General features: G+C 43.1%; 1 protein-coding gene across 1 annotated transcript in view; it reads left to right on the plus strand.

The window, feature by feature from the left end:
- LOC134339402 (very-long-chain enoyl-CoA reductase) overlaps positions 1–15,330 on the plus strand; it is an 86,193-nt gene that overhangs the window by 34,731 nt on the left and 36,132 nt on the right. The window contains exons 3-7 of the mRNA XM_063035865.1: positions 2,179–2,230; positions 6,117–6,161; positions 7,534–7,637; positions 9,335–9,450; positions 10,452–10,557. Of these exons, the coding sequence (XP_062891935.1) occupies positions 2,179–2,230; positions 6,117–6,161; positions 7,534–7,637; positions 9,335–9,450; positions 10,452–10,557 (423 nt within the window). The remainder of the gene's footprint in view (positions 1–2,178; positions 2,231–6,116; positions 6,162–7,533; positions 7,638–9,334; positions 9,451–10,451; positions 10,558–15,330) is intronic.

A 15,330-nucleotide genomic window follows, 5' to 3' on the forward strand; every position in this document is an offset into this window, starting at 1 on the left:
GACCGTTTTATCTGCTGGGTCCACACCCACTCACAGCAGAATGATCCTATTCATCCCATTTCCCTGCTCCTTAATTCTCTGCAGTTGTTCTGTCACCCACTAACTGTCCTTTAGTTCTTTTGCCACTTATCACCATAGGGCAATTTACTAGTGCCAGTTAATCAACCAACTTATCTTTGGGATGTGAGATGAAACTGGAGCACCTGGAAGAAGCTCAAGAAGTCACAGGACGAATGATCAGACAGGACATAGATAACGTCAGAGGTCAGTGTTGTGTCGGAGACAGTGATACCAGTTCCTGTGTCACGTGCTGCTTCCAAATCTAGATGACTTAATCACAGTCAGATTTGCTCTGGTACTTCTGCAACACCCGCTGGTATTATTGAGTCTTTTCTACCCCACCCGCAAAGGGTATTGTGTCCATCTTGTGTGGCATATCAGAATCAAGTTTAATATCACTGGTGTATGTTGTGAAAATTGTTGTCTTTGCGGCAGCAGTACAGTACATAATAATAGAGAAAAAGAATTACAGTAAGAGTGTGTGTGTGTATATGTATGTGTATATATACAGTATATATTTAAATAAGTAGTGCAAAAATTAAAATTCTTTAAAAAGTAGAGAGCTAGTGTTCATAAGTTCAATGTCTGTTCAGAAATCAGACGGTAGAGGGGAAGAAACTGTTCCTGCGTCATTGAGTGTGTGCCTTCAGGCTGATGGCAGCAATGAGAACAAGGCATGACCTGGGTGTTGTGGGTCCTTAAAGTGATGCCTCAAAAAGATGTCCTGGATCCTGCAGTGGCTAGTGCCCGTGATCGAGCTGACCAAGTTTCCAGCTCTCTGCAGCTTATTTGGATCCTATGCAGTAGCCATCCCACCCCACCCAACCCTGACGGTGATTTGCAGCCAGGTTGAATGTTCTCCATGTAGGAATTTGCAAGTGTCTTTGGTGACAATACTTCAAATGAAATATAGCCGTAGTTGTGTTCTTTGAAGCTGCATTGATATGTTGTGTCCAGGATACGAGATCTTCAGAGATATTGACACTTACGAACTTGAAATTCCTCTCTTTCCAATATAACTAATGTTATTGAATTGGTAGCTCAATGGATTATTCCAGGCCAGGTAACACCAGCCTACTTTGCATTGGTTGCTCTTTATGTTATCAACAATGGATTGTATTTTCTGTTCCTGAGAGGCAGAGGCTGCAAAGGAATCAGCTCACTTCTCAAAACCGGCAGTGCTATTGGAGAAGTCTGCTTGGTTCAATCCTACTCCGATCCTTGCGTCCCCTTATTTTGTCTTGTGCTCTAAATCTAATGCACTCTATCCCTTGCATACACGTATTGAATAAAGACAAATGGTTTGTGTAGTTTCTGGAAAGTACAAATCTAGATTTCAGAGTGCATTTTGTAGCATCTAATGTTTCAAAGCATATTTTTACGATATTGTCACTCTTGTATAGAAGGAAATCTGGTTGTTTCATAGTACCTGCCCTGTTGCATAATCCTTTTCCAAAATTGCTGGTCTGATTTCATGTGCCTAGCATTTGTTGGCGCTGGATGCTGAGTGCTTGTTTAGAGCCTTGGAGGAACACTGGCAAGACCACAGATTGTTTTTCACCTCTCTTCTTACAACTATGCTTCTGCACCAGTGCCAGCCTCTAAAATAGCCTTAATACATGATTCAGGCTTATATGAAGAGCAAGGACTCTTGAGGGATATTTTTGATTCATTTGGCATTGATATTGAGTTCATAATGCTACAACCCCCCCCCCAACCCAAAACTCTATCCTCAGTGATCATTTGGGAAACTCACTCACTTTGTCTCACAAGAAGAAAGGATCCCTGGTGTGATCCTCGTTTTGCGCTGGTATAACCCTCCAATGAAGGACTTCAGGGTGGATGGAGTGGTGAGAGTATTCATTGATGCTGCATTTAAATCCTGAATCCCGTGACCAGAGAAGTTTAAAATACAATGAGATTGCTGTCCTTTTCACCTCTGCCGCAAGGCGAAGGTTCAACAGTGCTGCATCCCTTAGCTAAATACTCTAATTGGATTTCATTTCTGCAGTTTCATGTTACTGGATGTAATTTATTCTGGTTTCTCTAGCCCAGACTCCAAATCTGAATTTGGATGCTGAATGTGCCATTTACGCTAACTATTAAATGTTTAAACAGGTGGAGCCTAATGCCACGATTGGAGAGATCAAGGTTATGTTCCATAAGAACCGTAAGTATGCAGCTGGACTGCTAGTTGATAGTCGGCAAAGTGTTCGCTCCTGGTGCTGTTTTTGTTTTAGATAACCTGACAGGAAGCTGATGTTCAGCAAGTTCCTTTTATCCTCTTACACTTTTTAACCACCTGTTACACACTCTCTTGCCTGTAGTGCTGTCCAAGCTTGCATTTTCTGCTGGGTTTCAAACTTGAGTGCTTAACTCTAGTCAGTGGTTTCAGATGGCAATATAGGTCTGATACAGTGCAGTAGCTGCAGTCGGGTTGATATTTTTTTTTGTCCCCTTTCCATTTAACTGAATGATAACTTGACGTTAAATGAAGTCGAGCTCTTCCGTCTCAGTTTGTGTCACCAGATTCATTCGTGATTGTTTTCTGGCATAATTCATTGTCAAGCCAAGTTAAGCTGTAGAGGTACTCATCCTTAGTGATCACAGGGGAAACAAAAGTTTTGGGAGCAGGGATCTTGTATTGCTTCTGAGCCGCTCAGTGAGAGCCCGAGAGCAGCAACAGCACAGCGCACCCACAGCTGAGATCAGCTCGTCGCCTCCGAGCAGGAATCAGACCTTTAAGTTTCTGATTTTGCATTCCCGAAGGAAACAGCTGCAATTTTTATTAATATATTAACTTGTGATGTTGTTGTTACTGGTCAGTCAGTAAGCTGACAGTGGCCACACAGGGATCAGCCATGTCAAAGGCTGAGTAAAGCCTACTAGTAAAGTGACAGAAGTTAACTGATATGTGTAGGAATCCGGGTACTGTCTTTTTGAATGTGAGCTCAACGTGAACTCCAGCTTCATGTTGAGATACTGATTTAAGATCATGAACATTGAAGAATTAGGCCATTTGCCCATTGAGCCTGCTCCACCATTCAATCGTGGCTCATTTATTTTCCCATTCTCTGGCCTTCTCCCTGTAATCTTTGATGCCCTGACTAATCTAGAACGCATGAACCTCTGCTTTAATTATACCCAATGCCTTGGCCTTCACATTTGCCTGTGGCAATGAATTCCACAGATTCACCACCCCCTGGCTAAAGAAATTCTTCCTTATGTCTTTTCTAAAGGGATGTCCCTCTGAGTGTGTGGCCTCTGGTCTGAGACACTCCCACAATTGGAAACATCCTCTCCACATCTACTCTATCTATGTCTCTGGGGAGGATGGAAGGGAAATTTGGAAAATTGAAGTGGGATTAGTACAAATAGACCTGATGGAGTAAAAGTCCTGCTCCAGACTATGTGACTAATGAAACGATTCTCTAACGAGGATAGGTAATACAGGGCAATACAGAGGGACCTGAAAGCCAGGATCAGGGAGGCTAAAGACAGGTATAGGAGGAAGCTTGAGTGGAAACTCCAGCAGAACAACATGAGAGAGGTCTGGAGGGGGATGAGGACCATCACTGGGTTCCGGCAAGCTAGCAACAGAGGAGCTGAGGGCAGTGTGGACAGGGCCAATGAACTTAACCTGTTCTTTAACAGATTTGACATTGTGACCCCTGCCCACCCCCCACATGAGCCATTTGTTGTTGGCCCCCAATCAACACACGTTCCACTCTCCCCTCCTACCCCTCCTCACAGTCCCCCACCCTGCTCTCATGACTATACCCCTCCCCCACACAAAACCACCACGGTGGGCTTCACGGCTGAACAGGTGAGAGGACAGCTGAAACGTCTCAACCCAAGCAAGGCTGCAGGACCGGATGGTGTCAGTACCAGGGTGCTCAAAGCCTGTGCCCCTCAGCTATGTGGAGTACTTTGCCATGTATTCAACCTGAGCCTGAGGCTCCGGAGGGTTCCTGTACTGTGGAAAACGTCCTGCCTCGTCCCTGTGCCGAAGATGCCGCGCTCCAGCGGCCTCAATGACTACAGACCGGTGGCATTGACCTCCCACATCATGAAGACCCTGGAGAGACTTGTTCTGGAGCTGCTCCGGCCTATGGTCAGGCCACACTTAGATCCCCTTCAGTTCGCCTTCCAGCCCCGACTAGGAGTTGAGGATGCCATCGTCTACCTGCTGAACCGTGTCTACGCCCACCTGGACAAGCCAGCGAGCACTGTGAGGGTCATGTTTTTTGACTTCTCCAGTGCGTTCAACACCATCCGCCCTGCTCTGCTGGGGGAGAAGCTGACAGCGATGCAGGTGGATGCTCCCCTGGTGTCATGGATTCTTGATTACCTGACTGGCAGACCACAGTACGTGTGCTTGCAACACTGTGTGTCCGACAGAGTGATCAGCAGCACTGGGGCTCCACAGGGGACTGTCTTGTCTCCCTTTCTCTTCACCATTTACACCTCAGACTTCAACTACTGCACAGAGTCTTGTCATCTTCAGAAGTTTTCTGATGACTCTGCCATAGTTGGATGCATCATCAAGGGAGATGAGGCTGAGTACAGGGCTATGGTAGGAAACTTTGTCACATGGTGTGAGCAGAATTATCTGCAGATTAATGTGAAAAAGCCTAAGGAGCTGGTGGTAGACCTGAGGAGAGATAAGGTACCGGTGACCCCTGTTTCCATCCAGGGGGTCAGTGTGGACATGGTGGAGGATTACAAATACCTGGGGATACGAATTGACAATAAACTGGACTGGTCAAAGAACACTGAGGCCGGCTACAAGAAGGGTCAGAGCCGTCTCTATTTCCTGAGGAGACTGAGGTCCTTTAACATCTGCCGGACGATGCTGAGGATGTGGTGGCCAGTGCTATCATGTTTGCTGTTGTGTGCTGGGGCCAGCAGGCTGAGAGTAGCAGACACCAACAGAATCAACAAACTTATTCGTAAGGCCAGTGATGTGGGGATGGAACTGGACTCTCTCACGGTGGTGTCTGAAAAGAGGATGCTGTCTAAGTTGCATGCCATCTTGGTCAATGTCTCCCATCCACTACATAATGTACTGGGTGGGCACAGGAGTACATTCAGCCAGAGACTCATTCCACCGAGATGCAGCACAGAGCGTCATAGGAAGTCATTCCTGCCTGTGGCCATCAAACTTTACAACTCCTCCCTTGGAGGGTCAGACACCCTGAGCCAATAGGCTGGTCCTGGACTTATTTCATAGTTTACTGGTATAATTTACATATTACTATTTAACTATTTATGGTTCTATGACTATTTATTATTTATGGTGCAACTGTAATGAAAACCAATTTCCCCCTGGGATCAATAAAGTATGACTATGACTAAAATATTCAACACCTATAAAATATTGGAGCAATATTCTACTGTTCTCTAATGGGATCTCTCTTAATCAATGACTGTTAACAAAATGGTGATCATTTATCTTTTGCTGTTGGATGTTGCTGGAGATATTTTTCCTCTTGTTCCCAGTCCCTCAGAACTTCAGGCTTACTGGGGGTGGGGGGAATCTTACCTTCTGGCATTACTGTTGAATAGTAATCAAGAGTGGAAAATTTGGCTGGTCTCTTTATAGATGGCAGATTTGTACATTTTAGCAATCCCCAAACTCAGTAGCTAAGATTAATTGGCTCTGTGAGTTATCTGAATTCATCACAACTTAACAGTCAAAGCCGGTATTATTGTAAGGTATGTAGCTTGATAGTTGTAACTAAAAGATTCAAATTTATCAAATTTTTCAGAATCTGAATAATACTTCTTGCTTTGACAACAAATCTACAAAATGCCCAGCGTATTCCAGACATTTGTCATGTTTCTGCCCAAAATAAAAGAATGCTTATAATTCTTAACCTACAGTTTTGGGACTGATGTTAGAGTGAAATAGTAATCACATTTAAGCCAACAGTAGTGATGATTAATGGGACTGCTTTATGAAGGATTTTACAGTATTTTAAGTTGCCCCTTTTTACCAGTAAGATGCAAACTCATAGTCTGTGCTAATGATATGGATTTTCCTTCTCTTTCAGATGCCCAGTGGTATCCTGCCAGGCAATCCCTCAGATTGGAGCCGAGTAAGTTATAAACTGACACCTCACCTCGTGAACACAGTGTGCTGCTTAGTGCCCTCCCCAATACTTTGAAATCAAGGGTGTTATTACACCGCCATTGCCATCTACACCTCTCGAGCCTCGCTGTGTGTAAGCCTTTTAGTGACCTAAGCAAAATCATTCTGGTGAATCAGTAAGTGTGAATGTGTACCTATCACCTTGTAGTGACCTACAGGTATTGTGATACTGTGTTTGACCTCAGGGGAATGATTGGTGCACAGATTCACTAAATTATGGAGCAGAATTATGTTTTCACTTTAATTACTCATTGAATCTACTAAATCTAAATCGAAGTAGGGATATAGAGGATAAAATTGGATCGAGGCTTGTCAGGAAATGGGAGCAGTGTGTATTTAGTGAAACTCTAACAGTTGGGAAGTAGTATTCATGAGATCTTGGCTGTGGGTCCATCAGAACGGTAGCTGGAATCAGTTGTGTGTGTGCACATATGTCATATTTTGCACCATGTTTCTGTATATGGTCGGGAGGGTTTGGCCTTTGACCTCTGTAAAGCACCTGCTTCCTGAATTAATATTAGTGTCACTGTGTCATCTATTGAAGTGGTGACTGGACAGCCCTGAACTCGAGACAAACCACAACATAATCTGTTGCTTAAACCAAAATCATATATCTGGTAAAGTCGACTGAGTGTGGGATAGATAGATCATGCAAATTCTATGTGTAAAAGTCTTCTTCATGCATGATTGATGGAGTAATTATTCAAACATTGCCAGGAATTGTGTCACTGTATGCAGCAGGTAATTATTGCTCTCATAAAGCGAGATTAACCCATTTGTTTTAAATACTGTGTTCCCTGTTTGCAAACGTACTGTCCTTGTACATTCCTTTTGTGGTGTTGTCTCCAGCTGAGAGGATGGGTAGCTTGTAGTCTACTAGAGTTCCTGTTGAGAAATAGTTACAAGGTAAGAGAGCAACTCTTTCAGAACTCCAGCAAGGTTTCCTCCTACAACCCCCAGAAGGGAATTTAACCAAAGTACAAGTTATGGGAAATCAGGGCAAGGAACCCATTTTTCAATGTTGCACAGTGTTTAACAAAGTATTGAAGTGTCTGCTGTAATTCTAAACTTTAACTTATTTTATTAATCTATTAGATTGAGATTTCCTTTTAAAAATGATTTGCTTTAAATGCCATGTTTTTTCAAGTCTTAATAATAGTCATATGGATTAGTCGGAGAATGGGGGCGAAGGTTTGAAGCCTCCTGTTTATAAAGAGATGGAGAAGGCTGATCAATAGCCTCTGGCCTGAGATTTGCTATTGTTATATTGGTAACTGAGAAGAAGTAGTTTAAGATAGCTCTCCGACTTGATATTGCAGAAGGGAAGTCACTGAGGGACGAAGAAATCTTGCAGAGTCTTCCCGTTGGTACCACAGCCACTTTTTACTTCAGAGACCTTGGTGCTCAGATCGGGTGGGTCACGGTAAGTTCTTAATAAAGTCAATGCTTAACTCACAAATATTGCTGGGTGTGAACCAAGCAATTAATGCAGCAACAGAAAAGGCAGATTGTATATTTTCTTTAACAACTCACCCAAATGCTGGCACTTCCAACACTGCTATACTCCCTCAGTCCATGATTGGAGTTCCAGCCTTGCTCTAAAAGAGGCTCTGCCTGAAATGTCCACTGTTTATTTATTTCCATAGATGCTGCCTGACCTGCTGAGTTCCTCCTGCATTTTGTGTGTGTTGCTTTGGATTTCCAGCATCTGTAGAATTTATCATTTTTAAGAGAATGAACCAGTTTTTTTTCCCCCCGAGAGACTACTGTGCTATTGTTGACACCACATGACACTTTACCATAATCCCTCATAGTTATTGTGTACAATAAGTTACTTATCAGTTTTGTACATTACCCAGAGATATGTGATGGTTGAGTCAAGAATATTCCCCCAAAACATTGAAGGTCTTGCCCTGCTTTGTATAGAGATATGGGATCATCTGATCTGAAGGACATTACTGTTAGGATGGCACAGAGGTGCAGCTATCACAGTTACTACCTCATAGTAACAGTGATCCAGGTTCAATCTAGTGCTGTCTGTGTGGAATTTGCTCATTCTCCCTGTGATGCCTTGGCTTTTAAGGTGTATAAGATGATGAGAGGCATTGATTGTGTGGATAGTCAGAGGCTTTTTCCCAGGGCTGAAATGGCTGGCACAAGAGGGCACAGTTTTAAGGTGCTTTGAAGTAGGTACAGAGGAGATATCAGGGGTAAGTTTTTTTACACAGAGAGTGGTGAGTGCATGGATGGGCTGCCGGCCACGGTGATGGAGGCGGATACGATAGGGTCTTTTAAGAGACTCCTGGACGGGTATATGGAGCTCAGAAAAATAGAGGGCTACGGGTAACCCTAGGTAACTTCTCAGATAAGGACATGTTCGGCACAGCTTTGTGGGCCAAAGGGCCTGTATTGTGCTGTAGGTTTTCTATGTTTCTCTGGGACTTCTGTTTTCTTCCATATCCCAAAAAGTGTATGAGTCAGTAGGTTAGTTGGCCACTGAAAAGTTCCTCAAGGGTGTGAGAGTAATAGAATCTGGAGCAGTTGCTGGGAGTGTGAGAAATATGAGTTACAGGGAAAATGGGATTGCTCTGTGAGTTTGTGCAGACTAAATGGAACGAGTGGTCGCCTTTCTTGAGTGAACATTTTTCTTGTGCCAGATATTTGATGTATTGGCTGTTGCTTTTAAACCCAGAAGGTTCTATAGATGCTGAAAATCTGGAGCAACACGTACAAGCTGGGGGAGCTTAGAAAGCCCGGCGAACTCTAAGGGGAATAAACAGTCGATGTTTCAGGAGTGTAGGAGGCAGAAGCCGGAGTAAGAAGGTGGGGATGAGGGGAAGGAGAACAAACTACTGTAAATGTTGACTATAGATTTGAGTTGGTTTCATCTTATGAATCAAGAGGTTTTCTTTAACTCATGACTATGTTAATTTACTGTAACCCTCCCCTCCCCCTCTCTCTTCCTCTACCCACTTCCCCTCCCACCTCTATTCTTTAAAGAGGCTCAATGAATTAAAACATTTTATCCATAAAGAAAATGTAAAACTAAATAAGCACATTGTTCTGGAAACCCATCAAATGACAGAAATGGATTTGATGTTCTTTGTTATGTCTGTCTAGGTGTTCCTGACGGAGTATGCTGGGCCTTTGTTAATTTACCTGCTGTTCTATTTCCGGCTGCCGTTTATTTATGGTCCTAAACATGCTTTCACCTCAAGTCCGCATTCGGTTGTACAGTAAGTTAAAATTTGTTAACTTGTGTTACCATTTCTCTAGATTTAAGTAATCCAAAGGCCATAGAGACGCCATAAAAATGAATGGGGATAGGCAGTAGATGGGCATTATTCTCAGGGTTAGCTAAAGCATTTAACTACTCTCCTGTTTTCTGTGTCCTTTAGCATCAATGATCTACTTTACCCGATGTATGTTCTTGCTTTTTTGTAATGGGAGAACTCCTGGCTCTCCCACCAATTCGCCATCTGACTGAATAAGTAGATTTGGTGAACAGGTCATACATTCGCATATACAAGCAAGCCTCATAATGTTATTAAATTTAAAGTCTGATATACATAAGTTAATTTCTATGAATGGCAGAAATAGTTTACACTTTCCACTTCTAATAATTTTTCTTTTTAGTCTTATGTGGTATTGATGCCCTTAGTTACAAAATTAGGATGGCATAGTTATCAAGAGATTTCTGTAAATAAAATCATTTTAAGACCATCTGTAAAATTGGAAGTCAATTTTTGCCTGGGTATGACCTGTAATTTTTAATCTAGAAGGTGGCATCAACAACAATATCGTTGGATTCTGAGACATTAGTTTTTTTTTTAACGTGTCACACCAGACGGTCAGCCATTCTTGTCTGGCACGTGGTGTCAGGATTGGTCTCCTTTCGGATTAACCGGGTTACAATATGAACATTCCTGACTCAACCCTTTTTTTCTCACGAGGCCGAGTGGCTAGCTCGACACTCAACCTGGCACGGATGGAAAGCGTGCTCGGGGGGTGGCCCGACTTGGATTCGAACTCGGGAGCCTTCGCTCCGGAGTCTGGCGCTGATGCCATTGCGCCACCAGCTGGCCCGAAACTTTAGTGAAATATATATATTTTGCCTGTTGTTTTCATTAGAAACCCAGCAGGGTATTAGCCATGTTAAGTAATGCTCTGCCAATTTCTAGTGCTATGTGGTGGGCATTCAGTGAGGGTCACCCTTCTCTTGCTCTCCTTCCCACAGCCTCGCCTGTATTTGCCACTCCTTCCACTACATTAAGAGGCTGCTAGAGACGTTATTTGTTCACCGCTTCTCCCATGGCACCATGCCGTTGCGCAACATCTTTAAGGTAAAAGTGACCTGTATTTTGCTTACTTTCTGATTGTGTTCAATCTGCCCTTCGGTATAGACTTGCCTGGTAAATAAGACCCCTGGCTAGGGGACATAGAACTTGATGATACGAGAAATTGCAGATGCTCGAATTTGAGCAACAAAGCATCTGCTGGAGGAACTCAGCGGGTTAATCAGCATCTGTAAGGGAGAAAGAAATTGTCAGTTTACGGGTTGAAACCTACATCAGGATTCTAATACAAGGTTTCAACCCAGCATATTAGTGTTTGGTTTATTGTTATCATGTACCGAGAATACAGTGAAAAGCTTGTATTGCACACAGTTCATACAGATGAATTAATTACAACAGTGCATTGAGATAGTACAAGGAAAAACATTAACAAAGTGCAAACAAGGTGTTAAAGTTACAGAGAAAGTACAGTCCAGGTAAGACAATTGGCTGTAACATCATAATCAGGTAAATAGTGAGGTCAAGGGTCCATTTTGTCGTACAAGAGAACCGATCAGAAGACATAACAGTGGTTTAGAACCTGCTGGTATGTGCTTTTAGGTTGTTGTATTTTCTGCCTGATGGGTGAAGGGAGATGAAAGTGTCTGGGGTCGGTAGGGTACTTGATAATGCTGGCTTCTTTACTATGGAGTGAGAAGTGTAGATAGAGTCCATGACAGGGAGGTTGGTTTCTGTGATGTGCTGAGCTGTGTCCACAGTTCAGCAATTTCTTGTGGTCATGGACAGAGCAGTTGCCATACCAAACTATGATTCACCCGGAGAGGATGCTCCCTATGGGACGTGCCTAATTTCCTTTGTGTCCTGAGGAGGTAGAGGCTCTGATGAGCTTTCTTGGCCATGGCATAATAATGATTCGAACACATCAGGTTACTAGTGTTGTTCGCTTCAGGAACTTAACCTTCTCAACCGCAGCACTGCTCCTCTTTACATCAACAAGGCTCTGCTTCCTGAAGGTAGTGGCCAGCTCTTTTATTTTGCTGACATTAAGTGCACCGTGTCACAGGGTTATCTATCTCCTTCTACTCTGGACTTATCTTTATTTGACATATGGTCACTACAGTTGCGTCACCTGGAAACGTGGAGATGGATTTGTTTGTTTGTTTATTTAGCGAAACAGCATGGAGTGGGCCCTTCGAGTCACGCCACCTCAACACCCCACAAACCTGAGTAATCCTTGTCACGGGACAACTTACAATTATCAGTTAACCTACCCGGTACATTTTTGGACTGTGGGAAGAAACTGGAGCACCCAGGGAAAAGCCATGCGTTCCATGGGGACGGCATAAAGAGACTCCTTGCAGAACAGCATGGGAATTGAACTCCGAACTTCAGAACACCCTGAGTTGTATTAGTGTCACGCTGACAGCTCCGCTATTGGAGCAGATTCTGGCCGTGCATTTGTGAGTGCACAGGGTGGAGTAGGAGGCTGAATACTCAGCCTTGAGCGCGACCGTGGGGAGGATGGTGCTGGATGTGTTGCTGCCTGTCCTTACTGATTGTGGCCTGTTGGTCAGGATGTCAAGAATCCACTTGCGAAGGGAGACGTTGAGACCCAGGTCTAGGAGTTTGAAATGAATTTACTTGTTATCACAGTATCGAAGGTGGAGCCGCAGTCAGTAAATAATAGTGTAATGTGGAGGTCTTTTTTGTCTAGATGCTCCAGAAATGAGTGTAGGCCTAGAGAGATGGCAACTGCTATAGGCCTGTTTTGGTAGCAGGCAAATTGCCGCGGGAGGCTGGAGGTAATGTATGCTATGACCAGCCTATCGAAGCACTTCATGATGGTGGATGTCAAAGCTACTGGGCAGTAGTCATTTAGGCTCGTTACCTTGTTTTTCTTAAGTATTAGAATGATAGTGGTTTTCTTAAGGCGAGTGTGAACGTCTTTGAAGGAGGGGGTGGTTAAAGCTGTCTGCAAATACACCGGCCCACTGATCTGCACAGGATCTGAGGATGTGACTGAGGACACCATGCAGGTCAGATGCTTTCTTCAGGTTCACTCTCTTGTAAACTGATCTTGTGTCCACAGTGGTGACTGTGGGTTCAGATGCATCGGAGTCTGTTGGGTGGATGGTGATATTCCAATGCCTTTCTGTTCAAAATGTGCTTTGAATGTGTTCAGCTCATCAGGAAGGGTTGGGTTGTTATCAGCAGTGCTGCCTGATTTTGGTCTATTGCATGTAAACCCTGCCACAACTGACATCTGGTCTTGGTTTCGATTTTCGAACTGGTAGCATATGGACTTGTCTGACTGATCCATTAAAATTCCAGCCATTGATATACCACAATATTGATGTTGAGAGACGTTGAAAAGATAATACCGCTGAATGTCAAGGGTAGGTGGTTAAACTGCCTCTATGATTGGTCAATGTCCAGGCACCTTTGTGGCATGAATGTTACTTCCCTGCATATGGCTTTGCTTGAATGTTGTACGAGTCTTCCTTCACATCCCAAGGAGTTATGAATGAAATGAATACTGTGCAATTATCAGTGAACATTCCAATTCTGACGGATAAGATGGAAGGAAGGTGTTCGATGAAGCAGCGGGGTTTGTATTTGGCACAAGTGAGGAACTCCCAGCAGTGATATCCAGATGCTGGGATGATTGATCTTCAAGATCCACAGACATCCTCTTTAAGCTTTTTGCTTCAAGTGATTCTGCGCTGTTTCTTCCAGTTTTACCAAGGAGACATTTCAGTATCAACAAGATAAACTTCCTGGAGCCAGAGCTGTTTTCCAACCAAGACAGTTGGTTACCCTGTTGAATGCACATTTTGAATCCGTTTAATGGGTGGGAAAATGGCTGTTTTAGCAATGGACATGGCTCAGTTCTATGGTGTGTGAACTTAAAATCTAGTATTTTTGTTGATTTTTGTCTCTTTTCAATTACTGTAAGGAAGTTGACTTCCCTCTTGTGGGTCAGAGCTTTGTTGTACATCTGTAGCTGAGTGATTAATGTGAACTCATTTCAGATTGGTATGATGCACTACTCTGACCATTGTAGCTCTGAAATATTTACTCTATTTTGCTGTGGTGGTTTGAATTGAGTTGAAACCCTCAAGATGGTTTGGTGCCATTGTCTGGACCAGTTGTAGTTGTTTCTTTGCCTGATTGGGTGGCTTAGTCTACCCTGGAGGGTAATTAAAAAAAAGAACAAGAAGCAATCTGCTGGAGGAATCCAGCAGGTTGAGCAGCAGGACCTGATGCAGGGTTTCAGTCTGAATTGTTGACAGATCCTTTCCCGCCTACAGATGCTGCTCGATCCACTGAGTTCCTCCAGCAGATTGACTGTTACTCCATATTCCAACATCTGCAGTCTGTGTCTCCAAAATAAGAGTATGGCACTGGGGTAATTGATAAGGTCTGCTCCATTAGTAGACTCCTATTTATATTCTAATTTGTAGTTTACCATATTTATTGAATTCACTTTCACAGGTTCTGGCGATTGAACATATCTTGTGACACCAATCGTACTGTCATGTTTTCAATCGCTTTATCATACAGATGATTAGCTCAGAATGGGTCTTGTACAGACCTGCTCAACATATAATGTTGCAAGCTCTCCTTTTCCTCCTACTTGTTTACAACAAAGGAGGCCACTCAGTCCATTAAATCTATGCTAGCAATCAGAACACATCTCTTCATCTCCCTGCAGCCTATTCTCTCTACTTTGTCCATCAACTGCCCATTATGTGAACCCGTGAACAATATCTTATTGGTCCTCGTTTACACTACTTAATTATTTATATTTTTATTTATTGTAACATAGTAAATTTTCATGCCTTGCATTATACTTCTGCTACAAAGCAACAAATTTCCAGACGTGCGTCAACGATAATAAACCTGATTCTAATTCCGATTCCCCTCCACTTTGCCTTCCCATTCCCCTGCCATCCCCTAAACACAGAATCAGGTTTAAAATCACCAGCATACGTCATAAAATTTGTTGTTATGTGGCAGCAGTACATTGCAATGTGTAATAAGATCTGTAAATTTTAGTAAGAAGTGAACGTGTGTATATATAACAAGTCAGGTATGTAGTGAGGTAGTGTTTGTGGGTTCAATGTCCGTTCAGGAATCTGATGGCAGAGGGGAGAAGCTAAACAAACAGCACCTGTGGTCAGGATTGAATCTGGGGGCACTGGAGCTGGGCAGCAGCAGTACTACCTGCTGTGACACTGGCCCATCCTGTAATATTTTGAATCTCTGCAGCTGAGTTTGGAGTTAGTTGATGGCTCTACATTGACCCCTGTATGACCAAATGGTAAAAGACTAAGATGATTTACAGGAACTACTTATAAAGTAGGAATTTTAATTTCTGAAGTTTTAAAAATATTGAATAGTACTGTTTAAAATTTAATAGTGCATGCTATTAAATGGCATTTTGGATTCCACTGTATCAACCACGGGATCTGGTGGCCTGCCGTTGTCGTGAAAGCAATAGTGCTGAGAGGCAAGCTACATCCCATTCCCTTTCTGCTAATACATTGAAATGAACTGCGTCAACTTGATTTTGTTCACTAGCTGATGACTCTTAAAAGTTTGAGCAAACGATGGCAAGAGTTGTGCCAAGTTATGGCCAGCACTGCATAAATCTATTCCCTTTTCCGGAGACTGCGTATTAAAGTCATAGAGCAAGACAGCACAGAAAGAGGCCTTTCAGCCCAACTCATCTATGCCAATCAAGCTAGTCCAAATAATGATTAGTTCATGGGAAAAGAGGAACTTTCAGCTCTGAACATTTTCTGTCCTTCCATAATG

The sequence above is a fragment of the Mobula hypostoma genome, chromosome 29, assembly GCF_963921235.1.
Source record: "Mobula hypostoma chromosome 29, sMobHyp1.1, whole genome shotgun sequence".
In the NCBI taxonomy this organism is placed as follows: domain Eukaryota; kingdom Metazoa; phylum Chordata; class Chondrichthyes; order Myliobatiformes; family Myliobatidae; genus Mobula; species Mobula hypostoma.